General features: G+C 36.5%; 1 protein-coding gene across 1 annotated transcript in view; it reads right to left on the reverse strand.

Annotated features, from left to right (window-relative positions):
- LOC149078625 (uncharacterized) overlaps positions 1 to 22,274 on the reverse strand; it is a 53,714-nt gene that overhangs the window by 25,674 nt on the left and 5,766 nt on the right. Inside the window, exons 2-3 of the mRNA XM_089240759.1 lie at positions 10,732 to 11,096; positions 3,646 to 3,753 (exon numbers count right to left, since the gene is read on the reverse strand). Coding sequence (XP_089096885.1) covers positions 3,646 to 3,753; positions 10,732 to 11,096 — 473 coding nt within the window. The remainder of the gene's footprint in view (positions 1 to 3,645; positions 3,754 to 10,731; positions 11,097 to 22,274) is intronic.

Raw genomic sequence — 22,274 nt, forward strand, 5'->3', positions numbered from 1 at the left:
CACAAAATGTCCCATTTTATGGTTCGGTTTTTGAGAGATTATGAAATCAATGAGAAATTATATTGAATCAAAAATAAATGATTGCCACGTGAATGGCCATTAAGAACTAATTTTTTTTTTTTTTGCAAAAAAGAGCATAAAATCCGAATGAACATAATAGTTCATTTCTATTGTGTAATCCCGAAAATTCTAGAAGCTATTCTGTAGACGTTATTTTTTGTCTTTTTATAGAAGTTAAACAAAAAATTTTATGCACTTACTGGGAGGTGAAAATCCACTGAAATGTTCAGTCTAGCTTTACTATCGTATAACCAATGCATTTTGAATATTTCTAACGGATGTTTAACCCTTTGTGGTCCGGTGTATATTCAAATATACATGGCGAATAAATACATGGTCAAAAAACTCATACCAATCTATTTTTATTTTATTTTTTGGTACTTTAGAAAGTAAACCTTTTTCAGTGCAAAATATACAAGCTGTCCTAAATTGTTTGCGCAGAGGATATTTCTGCAACCGTTGACTTTAGAAACAAAATTTCAATTAAAAAAAATTTGTATATGACGTGCATTTACTCGAAATGTCTTAAATTTTCCAAGGTGTCGTATGCATAAAAAATTGGAAAAATTAATTTTTTATGCATACCCTGTGTGCTAAAACTTCCATTTAGTGAAATGTAAATGCGATACTGAGAATTAATTTACGAAAAATTTGCATATTTTTAAATGCAATATTAACGAAGATTATTTGAGTTTGAAGTTTTCAGCATTTATCACTAATGGATTCATGGAGGGGTCAACAATTTGCGAAACGTAAATTAAACTAAAAGTTGTAAAAATTCTGTTAATGTCAAAAAATGTAATTCATATTTACGTGCTCAGATGCCAAAATGTTATACATAAGCCACTTTTCCCAAAAATTGAGTTGTTCGCATTCCGGAGCCTCTTTTGTTAAAATTTTGAAGGGTGGCAAAAGCATTTTTTTGATCATTTTTAACGCACCACAGACATTTTCTGCACACGAAGGCTAATTATATCACGACACCTACAGTTTATTGCCGATTCCGAACGGTAGCCTTTTTAATACTCATCGAGAGGTTGGTGCGCTATCCCCTCTGAGTAGAACTTCCTACGTTAGCTGAGGTGATGTCGCCGTTTCTGTTGTACCCTCACCAGGAAAGTTTCTGACAAGGACGAACTGGGTATCAAACTCGCGACACCTCTAAACATTCTTTGTTACTTTAGGTGGCAAAATTTCGTCTTTCAATTTCAGTTTATGCGGGAACAACGGAGGTAAATTGCATTAAGTCAAAAAGCCACAGTATTACGTGTTGCCAAAATATTATTTACAAGTCTGCCATCGTGAAATTAAAAAAAAAAGCCACGACATATTTTTCCATGTGAGCACAGATTTATTGTGAATAAAAAAAAAATAAATAAATAAAATGGTTGTGTTTCGATCTATTTGCGTGCAGACTCTAGAAATGGCAACTTTTGAGCCAATGAAAACTTGACAACGGTGATAAGCTGCCAAAACACAGTGATTTTATATATTTACTATCTCGATAAATATTGCATTTGAAAATATGAAATTTTTAGCAAATGACTTTCCAGAGCGGGAACTAATTCCAATTTTAATAATTGAACCACGGGTACAGTGTAGAAAGTTATTTTCTTTGTTTTTATATATTTATATGTATTTTTATGTGTACGACTTCTCAAAATAAATTCGAAATTTTGAGTAACCGCATGTCATTTGAAAGATTTTTGATGCGTAAAGCCTTGTGTAAATAAAGAAGAAAGATTTTTGAAATTGAAAGTATGTTGCTAAAGTGAACCGCTGCGCAGAGATATCCCCTGTGCAAACAATTTGGGAGATCCTGATAAGTGCAATGCTTTTTTACTTATAAAGAGTTGATTCCTTGTCGGTGCCATTTTTTGAAAGCAGCTGAAATTTTACCTTTTCAGGGATTTATAAAATAGCACCAAATCGAGGGAATAGAATTCAAGGGAAAAACTGTTCGACTTTACTAAGGCCGGCATTACACTATAAAAGTTTTCTAAAAGTATTTTTTGTAAAATTTGAAAAATTCAACCAATAATCTTATTGGTTGCATTTGCACAAATGTAGCCTATGAGCTTTATTAGTTGGATTTTTCAAGTTTTATAAAATGGATTTTATCAAATTTTTATAGTGTGATCCCACACATTATTTTTATAGTGTAAACAGCAAAATAAAGGAAAACTATATTTTTTCCTTAATTGACCATTGCAACTAATTAAAAATCCCCTCCAGCTAGTGAAATTGCAGTGTTGATGTATTTCTCCCACTGAAAAAATGCCGCATAACTCTTTTTACTCATTTGCATCCGTATTTGCGAAAAAAATTTTCAATACGTTTTTATGGAAGTGAACCATAGAGGGTTAATATGAATAATCAAAAGTTGCATATTATTACTTGATGTCATTATTCTTTTATATATGAATATTGCTAAAACATGTGATAATATTTATGAAGTTCCAGATTATATTTCTCGAGAATCCACAATTCGAATAAATTCGTAAAGTTTTGAATCCGGGAACGTCATTCTAGACTAGATCTCTTTAACGCAAAGTCTGCGGACTATTCGTTGCGCTCGAAAATTGTTTTTTTTTTTGCTGTGGCCCGCCGACGAAAAGGTTTACATACGCTCTGAATTCATAGAAATGCTAAGGGAGAGAAACCCTCAATGAAAAAAAATGTATCTCAGAATTGGGGAAAGAAAGATTCCAAAATTACTATTAGTCTCAGAAAACATTTCAAGACTAGTGAGAGAGAGATGATTTCATAATTATTGAAAGAAGTAATATATCAAAATTGGTGAAAAAATAATTTTTTAAATTACAGTAAATTAATTATTATTGCTCCCAGAATTAATGTAAATTCATATTTGATGTAAAATATTGCTCAAAATAAATAAAATACTCCAATATTATAGGGTCCCCTGTTTGATTCTCAGCCTTGGACCACATTTTCCACCTATCCGTTAAGATCCTTCTGTATCCTTCTGATCTCATAGAGTAATAATAGTACATTGATTGAGACTAATAATAGTACTATGATTGATCTAGATACCGTAGTACGACTTGTGCGCCCTCGGGCTTCACTGAAAGTTATTTTGGCTGTAAGTAAAGTTGAAGACCACTGAATTAAGCAGCAAGTAATGAAATCATAAAATTATTTATAAAAACACAGCAAATACTTAGCCACAAGATGAATAAAACCAGTGAAATATACAAGTTAAAATCAAATGATAAGACAAAAATAAACAAAAAATTCTAAGGCTGGGATTACGCCATGAAAGTTTTATAAAAGAACTTGTATAAAACTTTTTTGTGTAATACTGGTCTTTGATAAAAAGGACCCCCCCCCCCCCCTTCAGAAAAAAAAAGTTTCGAAAGAATCGTAAGGTTGTATCTCATCATATTTGATTTTAATTTCTCTAGAAATGTTTCACTGGTTTTATAAAATGATTTATATATTTAAGGCGGTTCTTTTTTGAGAGATTTTCAGAGAAAACGTATCTTTTGAATTAACAGTAAGACTTATTTTTTGAAGTATTCTTCATTATTCAATTTAAAGGAAAATGAAATGCTTTTTCCTCACCCGAACAAAGATGAGAACTTTAGTGTCACCAATTCTGTATTTTCCGTCAGCGACTCGTATCATTGGGAATTGCGAAGGGCAAGTACATCGACTCAGCAATTCCACGACCTGTAGAAGAAACAAATATTTTAAAAAAATTATTAAAAAAATTGTATTCACGTACGAAGGAAAAAATTAAATTCTAGTATTTTAACCTTGAATATTGATAAGAATATATAAATGTGCCGTAGAAATAAAAATAAATAAATATATATATTTCAGAGATATACAGTCAAACTTGGTTATAATGACTTCGGTTAAAACGTCATCCCGGCTATAACGTTCAATTTTGCGGTCTGGACTGATTCCCATGGAGAATAATGTTAAGGAACCTTTTTTTTTTTTGCTCATAACGTCGATGTAAAGCAACCACAGTGGATATAACGGCTAAGTTTTCGTCACTTATCCTCCTGCTGTTTCCGTTTTAAAGACGTTTTCCTAAAAAATTCCTAAAATTAGGACATCACATCCAGAGAACTTTCGTTTGTTGTTCTATAAATACCTAACGCGTTGAAAAAAAAAAGAAGAAAATTTATTACATGTTTAATGCTCCAACATGCTGGCAATATTGACATCACCACTATACAAAACATTTCCGTATTTTGCCCTTCCCGACTTTTTCTTATAAAAATGTCCCCCAAAGGAGCTTGCTTCGATTTCTAATCTTTATTAGGAACAGGAATGTGAAGGAAAAATTCTGTTACAATGAATATAATCATTATAAATACTCATCTCATATATTTTCCAAGTTCATTTTTTCCCCATGAAATGCATACACTTTAGTACACTTGCCACAGCACTGTACAGTGATACCTCGGCCAACGAATGACTCGACTTACGAATTTTTCGGCTAACGAAGATGTTTATCGTGATTTTTCTGCTTCGGTTAACGAATGCGCATTCGGCTGTGATGAAAATTTTTGTTGCTAATGAACATTTTGTTATGGATGCAAACGCTAACCTAATAAAGCCACGTTATGAGCTGAATTTTAGCTCTAATCATCATCATCAGAATTTCTGTTACTCCAGCAGTGCCGTCTTAACACACGGGCCTACCCGGGCACGGCCCGGGGGCCTCAAGGGAAGAGGGCCTCGGAGAAATTTTAACCGGTGGAAATTTCCGAAAATTTGTCTGGTAGGACCTCAGAAAAATCACTTGACCCATGATGCTCTTAAGACGGCCCTGCACTCCAGCCCGAATTAACTCATGCCCACCTCGGGATTTTTTTCCAGGCGTACCTTCACGTCATTTTCTGAAGGTTTTGAATCATTTCATGTGAAATGAAAGATTCTCGGCTAATAGAAAATGCATTAAAAATGAGGTGTCTATGTTTTCAGAACACACGTTCTTTCAGTGCAAGACTCTTAGCATCAAACTGAACTGTCTGGATATTCTAGGGGGGCTTATCTTTTCAAACTGTATGTATCAGGCGCAGAAATGAGCTGATCAAATCACAAATGGATGGGGACACATCTAAGAACTCGAATGGATTATGTTAACACTAGCTTTAGTAGCTAACGAACGCGATTCCGGAACGAATTAGTTAGTATTACTCTCGCCAACGGTTATTTATAAGTAATATTTGGCATATATAAGTAATTATATAAGTAATAAGTAGCATTATATAAGTAATAAGTAGCATTATATAAGTAATTTTGGCCGCTGTGGTGGTCGAGTGGTTATAGTGCCGGACTCGTGATGCGAGGATCCGGGTTCGAACCCCACAGTGGTGGTCGGCTGAAGTTGGTTTTCTGTGGTTCCCAACTTCAAGGCGCAACTGCGAGCCGATCTCCCCGTTAAAAAGTCTCGCCACAGAGAGCAACAGTCCTACAACGGTAAATCATTCAACCATAACACTTCACTCATAGTTAGAAAAACTGGGGGCAGATGACAGCACTACACATAACAAGCATTACACAGAGACAAACTTTACGTCAGGTTGCACTACACGTACACGCACATTCCCGCATGTACCGATTCGTTGGGGGGTTCCGCGGGGGGGGGGGGTGCATGTGTGGTGTAGCAGTAGTAGGTAGGGCCTCCAAAAAATGGCTCGGGGATCCATGATGTTCTTAAGTCAGCCACCTCGTTGGGCAATTTGCCTGTTGTGGTGTTGTATTTGTATTTGTATTTTCACTGACATTTAGAAACGTGTTTGGGGGGAGGGGGGAATAGTGATGTACCGTATTGATTAATATAAATTCCAGTATTTTTCTCGATCAAATATGGTCACCCTGATCAAAAATGTGCAATAAATACTTGAATTGACTGATTATATTTTACGTTAAAAAAAAAAATCAACCTCGGTTACAACTATAAAATTTTAGGGGAATCTTTGATGTCGTGATAACCGAGTTTATCTGTACTCAATGTTTTCCTTTCAAAGTTTCGAATTCCGAAAATCAATAAACATACTCCATCTTCCAAATATGAACCTCGTGGTTGAGCATTTGTTTACTTGTGGTTATTTCATGATAGTTATGTTACAATCTTGTGTATTAATTAACTCGTGCCACGGCTCAGCGGTGGCCGAACCATTAAAATAATAATAATAATAACAACAAGAACCCGGAAACCACATATGAGCAATTATTTAACCCTCCTTCCTTTTCTTTCATTACGCAATGGTTACGTCCCAGTAGGAAAAAAAAACCCCCATATAATTACCATGTCGGGACCGCAAAAGTAATACAACGAAATTGTATACGCATTTTTTCTAAGGATCACGAGAAAATGACATGCATCTAAACCAGGACATATCCATTACATTCATACGGCTATTCGGCCTATTATCTTAGAATTTTCCCGAGAGACAAATTGAAATTTATCTTAAAAAATGTTTCATTAATTTTTTTAAAAAAACCAATCACAAATTTTTTTTATTGTATTCATGCTCAATTTCTGATTACACGTTTATATTCAAATCATATTTTTGATTATAATGTTTTTGGATCGAATACGCGTATCCCTGAATTGTTTGCGGAGCGGAAAACTCTGCAACCGTGTCTTTGGAAACATACTTTTAGTTACAAAAAGTTTACAAATGACGTGCGGTTACTTAACATTAAAATCTCGGAAATGTTTGAGGTGTCCCATACATGAAAAAAATGAAGCAATGAATTTTTTTATACAGTCCCCGTTTGCTAAAACTTCCAGTTATTGAAATATAGATCCCGCTTTGAAAAAGTCATTTGCATATTTTTCATGCAATATTTTTCGTGAGATATCGAACATATGAAATCAATATGTTTTGACAACTTATCACTGTATTGGTGAGTGTTTTTTATCATTGGCTTTAAAAAGTTGTCATTTTTAGAGAATGTTCGCAAATAGAAAATGAAACCCATTCTTTTGATTTTTTTATTTACAATAAATATCGATTGCATTTTTCGACAATTATTTCTACAATTATTTTGACAACTACAGAACTTTTACAATTTTGAATTTTGAATTTAATTTATGTTTCACGATTCGTGAACCGCACTCTCAATCGTTGGTAACACAGCAGAACCTCTCGATAACGGACACACACATGGGACCGAAAATTTTTTCCACTAACGAGGAGCATCCGTTAATCGATAGCCCGTCGTTATAATTTAAAAAAGTGTCCGTTAATGGGGGTATCCGTTGTGGGAGGTTTCACTGTAAATGTTGAAAACGTCAAAGTCAAATACCTCCGTTAATATTGTTTTTAAAAATATGCAATTTTTTGCAAACGACTTCTCAGAGCCGCATATACATTTCACCAATTGGAAGTTTTAGTATGCAGGGTATACATAAAAATTTAATTTTTCTAATTTTTTTATGCGCACGACCCCCTAGAAAATTTAAGACATTTCGAGTAACCGCACGTCATTTAAAAATATCATCTTTGTAATTGAAAGTATGTTTCTAAAGTCAACGCAATTGCAGAGATACCCACTGTGCAAACGATTCGGGACAGCCTGTATACGGCTGAATTCAGGTTATTATTCTTCTTCCAGTCCTACACGCGAATCACGTGACACAACTTTCTACGTAACCCAATTTTATCATGGCCCGATAGCCTTGTAAGTATGTCTTGAAAAAAAAATGGGGATTAATTACACGCTTTCAATGATAACGATTTAAGAGTTTCCGTCATAATTGAAATTCCACTTTATGCAAATATTATGAAATATGTAGAGAAAAGCGAGCGATGTATAATTAAATAAGAGAAATGTCGTATACACTCAGCGCGTTTTATAATATATATTAGATAAAATTCACTGCTAATCTCTTACAGCCTGTGGGTCTCATCGAACGTCGTCCAACCTTCGATTTCTGACATCTGGTGCAATTTTCTTTAGAAGGTAAACAACATCCTTTATACAAACATATCGTCAATCGAAACACTCAGGAGAAGTGATAAATCATTGAGCACACCTTCATATGTCATACTTGATGGCTCTCATACATGATTGCCTTATTTTTATTTATTTATTTATTATATATATAAGGAAATTCCAATTATAACGTCTTGTTTGACGGTTCAATTCTCGAATCTGATGTTGTTTACTTGAGGTTAATGAGTTTTTTTGAAAGAATTAAGTTTTTCGTTAGGTCATTTCACAAAAAAAAAAAAATTGTTCTGGGCGTTTTTAGTTGGTGCATGTTTCAGCTGCTGATGTATTTTGTGACATGTTAAAATGAGTGTGTTGCGGCAAATTTACCGAGATGGCCAGTCCAGTATTTATTAAGGTCGGTGTAATTTTATGGCCTTCAATATGGCTGATTGAAAATTACATTCCAGGAACTTTATAATTTTTTAAATAAAAGTAATGTTGCTAAATTGTTATAACTATAGTAGTTTTGAATTTTATGGTAGGGCTTGAAAATCGGGATAAAATTTGGATGCCAGCTATGTGTGAAAAGCACTTTACACCACCGATAAAAACACTTGGCACATACAGCTGGACGTAATGGTTCCAAAATAGGGTATCATTTGTGTGGTCTTTTCAGGATTTAGAAACAATTTCATGCTAGCAGACGCTCTGACATAATTTACGAAAATTTTTGTGTTCCTCAGACTCCAATTCAGTTATCATAGATTTAAAAAAAATTAAGTGGCAATTAAAATTTTTTTAAGTCGCCATAGTGACCTGTCAACTGACTTGTTAAGCCCTGATCTGTGGAGATGGTGCTTTCAATTGTGTATGCTCAATATGTGAAGAATGATTAACTCAGCTAAGAACGGCTGACTTAGTTTAATATTTAATCTCTCGCAAACGTACAATATTGATACAAAAGCCACATTTTTTCATTAAACAGATGGCGTCCTGAGTGGAACCTTTTATAATTTCTACAGCAGATGTCAACGGTCTTCTGGCTGATTAAACAAGCATCAAAGTCCAAGAAAGACTGATCCTGCAGGCCGTAACTATGTACTTGGTCAACCGGACAAGCACTCCACGTGCAATGTTGAAGGAGCGGCTAAAGCAAGGGTTCTAAACCTGATGCGCCCCCACGGACCCTTTGTGTTAAAACAGAGGTCTTCGAACCTTTTTGCAGTCGCGAACACTGCCAGTACCCATCATCAAAAGAAGAGCATCCTTTACGGCGAGTTTGATATACGAATTCATGAAATCGTGATGATTTCAATCCTTGAATGCAATTTGCACAAGGTGTTCAATTGGAATGTTGATGAAATTTACAGAGTCCCTGTACCAAAAAGTTACGTGGATGCAAGCCTAATAGTATCAGTAGCCGCATGGACGGCATTCTAGCCTCAAAACTGGCTAAATTGTGCTAGAACGGGATTATTAAAAAAAAAAGCTAAAAGTTATGAGAAAATCAAGGAATATACGTAAAGTTAAATTTCATTTTTTTCAGAAAAACGCTCAGAACTTTCATGATGAATGCTGGATTTTTTCGAGTCTTTACTATAAATACAAATGCCACAACTGGAAAATTTCAAATCGAGGTGGCTGAAAAAAACCCCCCATAAAAATGTAGATGTCAGATTATGATTGTCGAAATCCAAGTGGAATAGCTTCTCAATTAATTCAACTATGTTTATCGTATTTCTTATTAAACATATCGATAGTCTTCATTGACCCCGGAGGTAACCTATTCTATTTATTGACAACCCTATTAGGGGAAAAACTCCCTGCGACAACACAACCTGGAATTATCCCCTACTAAACGACACGTGTCCCCTTGTAGAAGCAGTTGATGACGGTGTATTAATAACTCATGGTCCATCTTATACATCCCGTTGAAAATTTTAAACGCTTCGATCACATCCCCCTCCCCGACACCTGCATTCCTTCAATGTGAACATATTCAAGAAATCAAGTCTTTCTTCATAGCTCAAGCCTTGTTGTGTGCCAACTAGAGCACGCGTAGCTCCTCTCTGCACGTCGCTCAACCAAGTCTATGTTGATCTGTAAGTGTGGTCTCCGAAACCTTACGGCATACTCCAGTGCAGGACTAACTAAGCCTCGAAAAAGCCGAAGATGACTTTAGGAGAACGCGAAGAAACATCTTTAACACTTGGTTTATCAACATTTCTTATGTACCTATCTCTTATCATATCGAAATGGGTCGAAATGACCTGCCAGGTAAACCTAGTGTTAAGAATGAAACAAAGCATTCTGTTCAATTTCGTGAGCACCGCTGAATAAAATGTTCAGAAAACCTAAGACGCTCATCAATGAGAATTCCGAAATCAGTGACCCTAGTTGCAAGCGGAATAGTAATACCATTCAACTGGTATGTGAAACGGGGGTTGTTCGGGTCAAAATGGGCGACCATACACTTATCTACACTGAAGGTCATGCTGTATTCATAAGCCTATTCTGCAATCACATTTAAGTTTGGAGCATCTCCCTGTGCTCGGATACCCCTATTACCTTCACGTCATCTGCGAATTTGCTAACAATCCCATTGGTAAAATAATTTCAGCTTTCCAGGAATGGATTTGAACCGAATCCAACCTCACTAACGTGACGTTAGTGCCTTATCCGATCGCGCCACAGCACTAAAAATGATGTGCATACTAAATTATGATAAGATTGTATAATTACTCTTTCGTGTAGACTCCTGAGGTCATTGGTAACGACTTGAGGCGTTTGGTAATGGTCGGTCGTCGATAAGTAACCGTCGTCGTTGGCGAGTTCGGCGTCGATCTCCTGTTCAAACTGGACCAAGAGCGGAGCGGGCATCCCGAATTGGGCTCCTCTCCTTGCGACCTCCAGCAGGCACAGGATGAAACTCCTCTCGTTCTTACGTAGGACCAGATCGTCCGTCTCAAACAGCAAACATTCCTTGATGGACAATGCACGGCACCAGCTGATGAAGTTGCTGACGTTGTCTCGGGCGTGGAAAGTCTCTGGTATCACGTCGGGTCTGAATACCACGTCTCTGTCTGGTATTGGCATCTCACCGGGAGCTTAAAAATACAAAAGAAGAAATATATCATATGCACACAGTTTTCCTAATAAATGATGAAAATACATACATGTAACTCGAGTTTTAATTTTGAGTTTCCTGTTTCGAGAATATTTATAATTTCTGTGAATGAATTTAGTGCATTGATTCCAAACTTTTTTACGTTCGTGTCACCTTCGGGAATGAGATTGTACAGGAATTTCGAATTTCTGGAAGCACGCTCAAAAGTGCACCAACACACTGTCTCAATAATTATTTTTAGCATAATTTGTCAAATATCTCGCGGTACCCTTAAATGCAACGGTACACAGTAGACTAGCAATTCAAAATTTCCATTTTGGAATCGAGAATAGGAAATCTCGTATTTCCGGAGAACTCCCGAAATCGTCCTTTTTAATTATTCTTCAAAAATTATCTTTTCCCCCCCCCCCTCCTCCCCCGAGTAGTGCTCATCTACCACCTTGAAGGCTGCCGTTAGGTTCGATCCCGGGGAAGAACATCGATGTAAGTTCTTTCCCTATCGGACCTGAGATGACCATTGGGTAGATAATGCCTCAATATGTTCTCGCCGGAATTCCCCTTTGTCCGAGGACAGAAGTAATAACATGAATTTCTCTAGAGAGAAAGATTTCTGGCACAACTCGATCGGTAGCAAATTGCTACATGACGACATGAACGAAGTTGGTGTGCACTAGTAATAATGAAGTCTCTGAACGGGAGGGGGGGGGGGTTCGAACCTGGATCCTCGTAATGCGAGTCCATGAGAATACAATGACAACCGCACGGCGGCAAAAGCAACTAGATCTGGTGGTATACATTTTTATTGATCAAATATGTAAACTGATAAGAAAGTACAATAGAATCTCGATAATCCGGCCCATAAAGTAATCTAGTGTTTTTTTCTTCGAACCCATAGAAGAGGAAAACTTCTCACTGCATATCTTTGCTTAGAAGTTTACATCATTTGATTCTCTATTTGGCAATGTTGCTCTCAAGCACATGGTTTTCTTATATTTTTCAAGTAAATGTATTTTACATTTTGATTTCAATTCGACATTGATCCATTTAAGCAACTCTTGAAACATTCGATTTTTTACTTGTGAACTGTTCATGAATTATCTATAATTACCAGCAGAATGGCTCAAAAGTACTAGTCCCCCCATTTCTTGACAAGCCAAGAAAGAGCGATTTTGAACCTTTGCATCATATTTCAATGCTTTTCAATTAAAGAGTTAAATGAACTTTTCCAATTGACTTTCAGTAATCCAACGATTTCGGTCATCTGGCACAACCTGATTCGATATGTGTTGGATTAGCGAGAGTCTACTGTACTTCCAGCCAGGTGTAGGGGAGCGAGAACTTTACTTCGTTCGGGATGTCATCTTAATATTCATAGTACAGCCCTAGCATGCCCACATCAATATTCATATTTATTAGACCTGTGCAACCGTATGTTTATTTTAACTTGCATACGAACTTGATGCTTTTAAAAGTCATTTCATGTTTCCATCGGTATTTTTCGTAGAAAACTCTTTTAACCACTATTGACCATTCCATCAAGCCTTATGACAGCGAAAACGTGTGCAGCATAAATAAGCATCATACTCTCAGTCTGGTATAGAGTGAGGCACTTACTCGGGAACTCTTGTCATCACACGATATTGAAAGGGAAAGCGTTATTCTCATCGGGGCAATTAGTTGCCTCTCTCTCTCTCTCTCTGTTACTTTGTTCATGTATATTTTCATTTCTTTGGTATAGCAACACGCACTAAAAATAGGCCTCGAAAAAGATAGTTAAAAAAAAGGGCTTCTGGAGATGCAGAGGGAGGAAGTGAGAAAAGCTGAAGAGGAAACATAGCGGATTTATTTAATAGCACCGGAGGGTAACATGGAGTTAATGCAGGAACTACAGATTCCTAACGGAAACGAGAGGCAAAAAATGAAAGCTGCACTGCGAATATAGCCTTCACACACGTGAAACTGCTGAAAGGAGTTGGGTGCTCACAGGAAATTGCCCACACACATACACATGAAGTTGGGTCGGATTCCCTTGGGATGGTAAAATTGGCAACTATAGGGTGTCCTTAAAACATCGAAAACATTTAAAGTCTGAACAAGGGGGAAAAAATTGCTAAAAAGTCGAAGCTTTTAAATTCTCGGAAAGTAATTCAAATTTTCCTGTTTGGAGGTTATATTTCTCCGACGAATGCGGTTATGAATAGTGCGAGAGTTGAATTACGGAGGTGTCTATAATTTGCGTTCTACAGCCTCAACATCAGAAAATCACGAAGATTTAGCACAAGCATCTTCAATCCGTTGCTCGCGAGCACCATGGTGCTCCCTGAAGTACCCGGAGTGCTCGATACTCGTGTCCAATTTTGTGCTCGCGAGCATTTGGTCAACGTTCCAATTGAACACCTTGTACAAATTGCATTCAAGGATTAAAATCATATTGATTTCATGCATTCGTATATCAAACTTGCCGTAAAAGATGCAATTCTTTTGATGACGGGCACAGGCAGTGCTCGTGACTGGAAAAAGGTTGAAGTCCTCTGCTTTAGCATGTCTTAACGGCAGTGATGGTAACTCGTGGGAAATTTCCCATATTTGTGGGAAAAATTGGCCAAAATTGGCTCACATGGGAAATTTCGTGGCGTTTGTGGGAAATCTTGAGAGTTCGTCAAACATAAGAATTTTTATTGAAAAAAATATATAACTGCAAAACAAAATGCTTTTCTAGTGTAAAATACTTGACACTGCATATTTCCACCGATAGATGGCAGGACAATTTTCGCAATGTGTGGGAAAAATTTAATCAAAAGGGAAATTTTTTCGAGGGAAATTTTGCTTGACGAGGTTACCATCACTGCTTAACGGAGAGATGGGAAGGATTTCCGAAGAACCTTTACAGAGACCGAGAATCTCTGAATAGCTTTTGCTTTAGAATCATCTTGAAAATAAGAGTTTCACCTGCAAAACACGTTTTTGTAGTCAACGTCATTTTCTTTAGTGAAGAAATACGAATTGAGTTGGCTCTGCTGGGGAAGTTTTAATCCCTAAAAAACTCAATAAGACCAAAGTGTCTTATGTTTTCGAAAAATTAGTACGTGCCCTAAAACTTGCATAAAAACAACCTTTAGGAGGAGCTGTCGGAACTGATTTTTGCTTTGCTCTTGATTTCTCTCCCATCCCTTCATTAAGAAGTTTCATATTTCTTCTGATTGATAACTAACGCTGTAGAAAGCTCGGAACACGTCATCTTTAATTATTGACATCCTGTACTTTTGTGTGGAGAGAGACCTAATAAAATTCTGAACTAAAGTTTTGAACTTGTCAATTTCACTTGAAATGCATCCAGTCTTAATGTATCTAGTTTGTGGACCTTGGAATCTCAAATTTCTTGGAGAAACCCACTTTTAAAGTTCTCTACTAATGATCTTTAGCAGTAAGTCAATGACTAAAATTGCTGATAGCAAAATATTGACTTAAGGAATAAAAATCATTAACCCTTTCCGTGGCGCAATAGAAATCTCTAAAACCTCTGTAAAATGCGACATTTTTGAATATCGCTGAATTTTTGAACTTGCTGAAATTCGGCTTTTCTCCGAATTTCAAGTGAAAAGTAGAGAAAAGTGTTTAATTGAGAAACTGACTTTACAAAATATCTAGGCTTGTCTATAGGAAAATAAGGGGAATTTTAAGGAGGCGAGATATCTCGTCAATGTCGCTCAGAAGATTAAAAAAGTTAAGACAGAATGAATAATAATTCCAATGACTTGTAAGTCCGTGTTTGACTTAGGGATCCCGTCAACTCACCCGTTCAGACGCCACAGAATTATGATAGAATCTGGATTTCAATCTGATTTCAGTCACTATCGCAGTTATAATTTCTATCAGGCTGGGAACGTAAAGTGTACTGTCAATTGAAGAAGATATCTGTAATCAACATTAACGTTGAACATAAGAAAAAGCTCGTTAACGCCACAGGCATTAAAAAAACAACTTTTAAGATTTAAACGCCACGTTACGTTTTCAGAAATCACTATAGTTTATATTCGAATGCTATATAATAATGCTCATAGTTTATCTCTCGGCTATATATATATGATGTTCCTCTACAAAAAAATTACATAAGCAATACATTAGTGGAATCGCAGGACTCCAAAATGATGCTTTAAAAAACATAAGCGTGCTTGGGTAGGTCAAGATATTCTGTAATTACTATTATCAAGTATTTAGAGACAGATGTTATGTGTATATAATAGAAAACGAAACATCAATGACAATTTGCACGAAAGCTCCCTGTTCGTGAAAGCGACTCCAAACCAAACAATAGCACAACACGAATAGGCTTATATAGATCAGAACTTGGTTGAAAATATTACCTCAGGGAGGATATAGAAGCTTCAATGATTGAGTGTGAGCGTGATATAAACATTTCCCGAAAAGGTAAATTGACCGGAAGGCCCCTTGGCTAGCGGGGACAGGTCAAGGATCACTTGTATGCAATACGTTCGAAATCGGTGTAAACTCTCGATGCAGACTTAATGAACATCTCAATGGAATATGAGGTGCAGGCGAAATTCGCTAATTCGAACTTGGTTAATTCAAATACAGGCGTCCCTCACTTTTACTCGATTAATTGATTCCACAAAGTGATCGCGTTAGTCGAAATCGCTTAAAGTGAGTGGAAGTTAACATTGGTAAGATAGAAATGGGAGTTTTCTTCAGAAGGGTAAGAAAAAATAAACCCCAATTTCCAGCAGCAAAATAATTTTTTTTGAATACATTAATTATTCGAACGTATAAGTAAACTTCGTCAATTTAGGCTATATATGAATAAATTTAATTAATACTTTTCACACACACACACTTCTGTCTTCACTATTTTTTCAGTTGGATCTAGTTAATGTGGATGTTTTCTTTCCTGAAGAGCCCCGTATGAGATTGGTTGATAACTTTTTTAATGGAAGCAGTCGAGAGATTCAGCTGACAAGCGGCATTCTTCGACTTTTTATAAAACCTTTAGAAGAAAAGTTAGAGAATTCTGAATATATAACCCTCTCTCCCTCAAATATGACAATTCTAGATTCATTTGGATCGTTTTTTTCGATAAAAATTCTAACGGCATCGTCGCGGCGTTACCAAAAAGATGTTCATTAGTGAGTGGATTTGAGAGCGTTTCTTTCATACATATCTCATCTACATCAAAAAATCCAACGGATTTTGCCATTTAAATTATGCCATAGATCTAACTTGCAAACCCATTTTCAGGACTAAAATCAAACTACACAACAAATTCTGCGGGTCGCAATTTCTGAAATCAATTTTTCAAAATCTCGTTATAGAGAAATCGCGTAAAGCTAGTAATACCTGTATAGGGAATTATATATAATTTCCTACTCTCTCTCTCTTTCATTAAAATGTTGAAATTACTCATTTTATTCGATTCCCCCCTCGGTTATGAATAACTCAAAGTTTGATTTAGGTATGTCATTTGCAAAATGTCTCTTTTCTCAGAATTCCCAGCTAATTTTATAGTCAGAATTTTCTTTATTCCGGGGTTTACTGATCTTTTCTAGAATACACCAGCCTACATTTAAACGTGAAAGAAAATAAAATTACAAAAAAATACAAAAAACAAAACTGAACTATATATATATATATTGTTTTGGTTTTGAGGATCAGTGATTTTGGTACCAGTTTCACACACTGGTAATTCCCGCTACTGTTTTACCGATTCTTGGATGTCTTCATTGCGCCTGCCAATTGCAGATGAAAATGCTAGTAATCAGGAAGTACGTTTCTGTGTGAGTGTGCCTGTGGTAATTTTCTCCTTTTTAAAAGTATAACAAAAAAGATTTTCTGCACCAAAATAAAAGACCCCTTTCGTGAGAATAACTGTTTGCAAAAGACGGAATTTTTAATTCCGTCTTCCGGAAGCTGGAGCACTGAAATCCCAGAGTTTTTTGCGAATGAATGCAAAATTTTTCATTTGCGAAATATTTCTGCAGGAGAATGCAATTTTTTTTTTTCATTTGAGATATATTTTTGTGAGTGAATGAAAATTTTTTATTTGATTTCTTTTTTCAGATGAATGCAAAATTTTTTATTTTAAAGTTTTTATTTTCTCTATTTTAGCAAATAAATGCGATATTTAAGACGAATTTGTTATTATTTTTTTTTTTGCGAAATTTATGCATTTCTAGTAACTGGTCATCTTTTCTGAGAAAAATGGTTTTTATCTGGTATAGTTGCAATTTTGGATAATGATATCCATTCACCATAGCTGTCGAATGTATTTTCATCTGGTCAATAATCCCAGTATATATTTAGCATCACGGGGGGAGGTGACAAACATTAATTCAAATAAATTCATGTACAGGTGCCCCACAAACATGAATGTGGATGACAAAACAAGCATTCTCACGAATAGAGACTTTTTATGGTCTAGCGCAGTGATTCCCAACGTGGGCGTTAACGCCCCCTTGGGGGCGATGGAATGTTCCGGGGGGGGGGGTGGTAGAAGCTATGGGTGTAACATAGGATCCTATGGGTTAGATTGCGTTGGGGAGAAAAATTTCTGAAGAAAGGGGCGGTGGGACAAAAAGGTTGGGAAACTATGGTCTAGGCAGGAGAAGAAGAAGTTAAAATTTTTGTCGTTATATACAGTGTGCTGTAAATTGTCTCTCGCAAATCAGGGTTCTATAAATTGCAGGGTGAACGATGTTGGTGGACTATCGGTGAAGTTGTTTTACCTCCGCCACGAACTGTCGGCTAAAGGTTTACGAATGTTTCGGACACCGAAGGGATTGAATCAATGTTCAGGCAAAATCACTCCTGCCTGACTGATTTTCGGCGCTCTCTATCGATAAAAAGTTTAACAAAAAAGATTTTCTGCACCAAAAAAAAAAACAACCCCCCCCCCCCCCTTTCGTGAGAATAACTGTTTGCAAAAACTATATTCAAATACATACCGATTCCTCTAATTTTCATGGGATTTTTTAAACTACTAATCAATTTATGGAACACCCTGTATAAGTGCTGCCGATAGTAATCTCTCATCAAATATATATAAGGCCTTGGTCAAAGAGATATAAGATAACGTTTTGGCGAATTCACTCGCATGGACGAGGCCACCGCGAGATTTAGGAGGCGTCCGAAATGCGCGACGAGCCGTTTATCGTTCTACTACATAAGCTGTTATCGTCGATCCTACGACAAATTTTTTGTGAATAGCCTTAATTGCCCCCTCTTTCCACGCATACAAAAAGATAAAGAGAAGCACATTTGATATAATTTATTCATTTTATTTATTTTATCTTCTGTATACTCGGAGTGACAAAACCGACTATAACAAAAGGCCATCCTCCGCTGTCGTAAAACGTGTGCCGAATATCCAAAGATCTCAGAATATTGTGCCATTCACATACACACACACACAAAAGGCGCTGTTATTTGGGTATGACGAGCGTCTGGAATCCGAAACGAACTGTCGCCAACCATCTTATTATTATATACGTACTCAGACGTCCTTGATGGAGATACAGAATAGAGTAATCGCGTGTATATTTTCTCTTTGAGAAAATGTGAGATTTTTTTTTTCTCTTCGAATTACCCAACAAAATACCATTTATGTGTGTGTGTGGGATATTCGGAAATTTTTCTGAAGGCATTAATCGGGTCATGGGAAAATTGTTATTGATTATGCGTACTTTCCTGCCTCTATTGAGAAAAATGCTGATGGCTATCGAAATTGCAATGAACTTGATGGGTGAGGTCACCAATAAAAACTGTTGAAAGCTGTTATGTTGATTTAATATGGCAGTATAACTGTGGCTAATAATATCTATAGTCACATGGCGTCGTTAATATTGTGTGATATTTCTTCAACTCGCTGCATGTATTGTACGAACAAGATTTCCATCCACGTTTTGACTTGCTTATGATCTAGTACATGAGTGGTCTTCAACTTTTCCGACATTGCGGGCCAAACGGAACTTTCCAAGAAGCCCGCGGGCCACCAAATCATACCGTGGTATTCTCGGTTATTAAACACGATTATGCTCAAATTATTGAACGCTTTCATTTACTCTGAATTTATATCTTCCGTTGAATTTGATTTTTTACTTATTTTCAAATAACTTCCTCTCAGTGATAAATTAATTCATTAATTAATTATTTCTTTTATTATATCTGATATTCGTCCGATAGCTCTGAAATCATTTTTTCATTCATTTTAAATTTCTGTTAATTATGAAATTATTTTCTTCGAAAATCCTTAATATTTTCATGAATATACTTTCGTGAATAACTCATACTTTTAACAATTTCAATTTCACTTAACAATTCCGAAAATTGCTGTTAATAATTATGAAAATTATTAAAAATAAATTATTTCTATCACTAGTTCTGCAGTTATTTCTTTCGGTAATTCTGTAACTATTTTTTCATTAGTTATAGATTTTCATCAATTATGAAATTTCAATAATTCTAAAATAATTTATTTTATTAAGGTGTTTATTTAGCATATCTGAAAATTCTATAATTATGTATACCTTTTTTGGATGCCAAATTCGGCCTCTCAAAATACATTGCCTGTATGAAATCATAGGTCTCCAACCTCCACTATGATTACGTGACTAAGGCTTTGGGTAAGAGCAAAAATGTCGACGTTGTTTACCTTGATTTCCAGAAGGCATTCGATCGGGTCCAACATGGCAAACTCTTGAAGCGTTTACACGAGATTGGAATAGGGGGCAACTTGCTGAATTGGATAGAATCGTGGTTAAGAGATAGGTCGCAACGAGTTATGGTGAACGGGGAATTCTCTGGTTGGACAGACGTCACAAGTGGGGTTCCTCAGGGAAGTGTCCTTGGCCCCATACTTTTTTCACTTTTTATCGACAAACTCGATCAGGGTATCGATGGAATTACTAGCAAATTCGCAGATGATGTGAAGCTAATGGGGGTAATCGGAAATGAAAGCGATAGGGAGTTCCTCCAGACCAACTTAAACAAGATTGCAGCATGGGCAAATGAATGGAGCATGACGTTTAGCGTAGATAAGTGCATGGTCGCTCATTTTGGTTCGAACAACCCACGGTTCTCGTACGAGTTGAATGGTGTCACTATCCCGGATGCAACTAGAGTCACCGATTTGGGAATTCTCATTGACGAGCGACTTAAGTTTTCTGAACATTGTTCAGCGGTTGTCAAAAAATCGAATAGAATGCTTGGTCGCATTTTCAAAAAGGTCTCTTCGCGTTCTCCTAAAGTCATTCTTCCGCTTTTTCGAGGCTTAGTTCGTCCTGGACTGGAGTATGCTGTAAGGTTTTGGAGACCATACCTACAGAGGGACATAGACTTGGTTGAAGGGGTGCAGAGAAGAGCTACGCGTGTCCTTATTGGCACACAGGGCTTGAGTTATGAAGAAAGACTTCATTTTTTGAATATGTTTACATTGGATGAACGCAGGTGTCGAGGAGATATGATCGAAGTGTTCAAAATTTTCAATGGGATGGATAGGATGGACCATGAACTTTTAGTACACCGCCAATCGACTGCTTTTACAAGGGGACACCAGTATCGATTGGTGAGGGACAATGCAAGGTTATGGTGTCGCAGGGAATTTTTCTCTAATAGGGTTGTTAATAAATGGAATAGCTTACCCCCGGAGGTAGTAAATTGTAACACAATTGACACGTTTAAAAAGAAATACGATAAACATGTTGGGGTAAATCGAGAAGCTATCCATTCTTAGAATAAGACAACCATAAGTATTCTTTATGGGCATTGTATAATATTTTATCATGTGTATATATTGTTTGTAATTTGTGTTAATTGCATTTTTAATTGGGTTGCTGTATTTTTGAAACATATGACAACCATATTTTTATGGGCATCTTTTTATCAGCCACCTCGTTGGGCATTTTGCCTGTTGTGGCGTTGTATTTGTATTTGTATTTGTAAAACTGTTTTGGCTCCGGGTTTTCTTGACCCTGGATTATGAGGGCCCTTTTGATGTATGAAATACTACAGCATTACCGTTGAATCTGGAAAGTTTCTCACAGTATTCCAATAGCCACAGAGCTCTTTAATGAGTTTTGTTTTTGGAATTTGATCGTTTTTCTATGTATAGTAGTCATTTTTTAAAAATGGTCGGTGGGCCACAGCAAAAAGCTCGAGGGCACGAAAAGCAAAAGGGCCACGTTTGGGCCACGGGTGGAAGACCTCTACATACACCTTCTTTATAGCCAAGATTTTATATAATGACTACAGCCTAGTTACTACCGCAATGTTTTCGTGGAATCGTTTTGGATTCGGAAACAAATTTGTCACGGGAAAATTAACCAGATGCTAACTTTTTTCCGCAAGAGACTTCCGGATCTTCAACTCATTAAGTACGGACACCCTACACCGGGGGTTCTTAACCTTTTGTGTCCCACGAACCACTAAAATCAATTCCCAATAAAATGAAAGCCATAGACCCCGTATGCTAATAAAGTGTATGCCACGGACCCGTTTTTTTGGAATACTGTTCAAAATATAATATAAAAATAATGAATATTACTCATTTTTTCTCATTTAAGCTTATGGTCTCCCTTTAAATCTTTCTATAGATAAAATTGGAAGTCTCATTTAAAACACCTTCTCTATCATTGGCATACGCAAGGGGTTAGAACCCCCCCTCCTCCCCTCAAGCCGAGATTATAGTGTTATTTTGTAGAAAAAAATATAAACCCCCCCCCCCTCCCCTTGAGAAAATTCTGCGTACGCCGTGTTATGATCATGAATATTTTTTATTCATGATCTTGATGTATTTTGAAGAGTCATTGATTCAATGAGATATCAGGGAAGAAGTTAGTGGCACGTGGAATACGCCACTGACCAAGCCAAAATAGTGAATAGTAGAAACGTCCTTGACTCTCCCTTCGTTGAAAACCAGCTGCGAAGTAAATTAGGTAGTTAATAAAGTTCCCAAAATCGGTTGTTTTCACCAGATAATAATAACCAGACGTCTAATTTTTCAGGGCTAAGTCAATTACGAGAAAAGTCAATGCGTTATACAGACACTCATTCATTCATTCAGTTGACTGTGACTGACTCATCATTAGACGTGATCGGAATGGATCATTTAACGAGAATTAAAAATAAGACTACACATTTCCATACAGCG

The sequence above is a fragment of the Pholcus phalangioides genome, unplaced genomic scaffold, assembly GCF_987345545.1.
Source record: "Pholcus phalangioides strain wild (caught in Gottingen) unplaced genomic scaffold, Ppha-v1.0 ptg000013l_1, whole genome shotgun sequence".
NCBI classification, from domain to species: Eukaryota; Metazoa; Arthropoda; class Arachnida; order Araneae; family Pholcidae; genus Pholcus; species Pholcus phalangioides.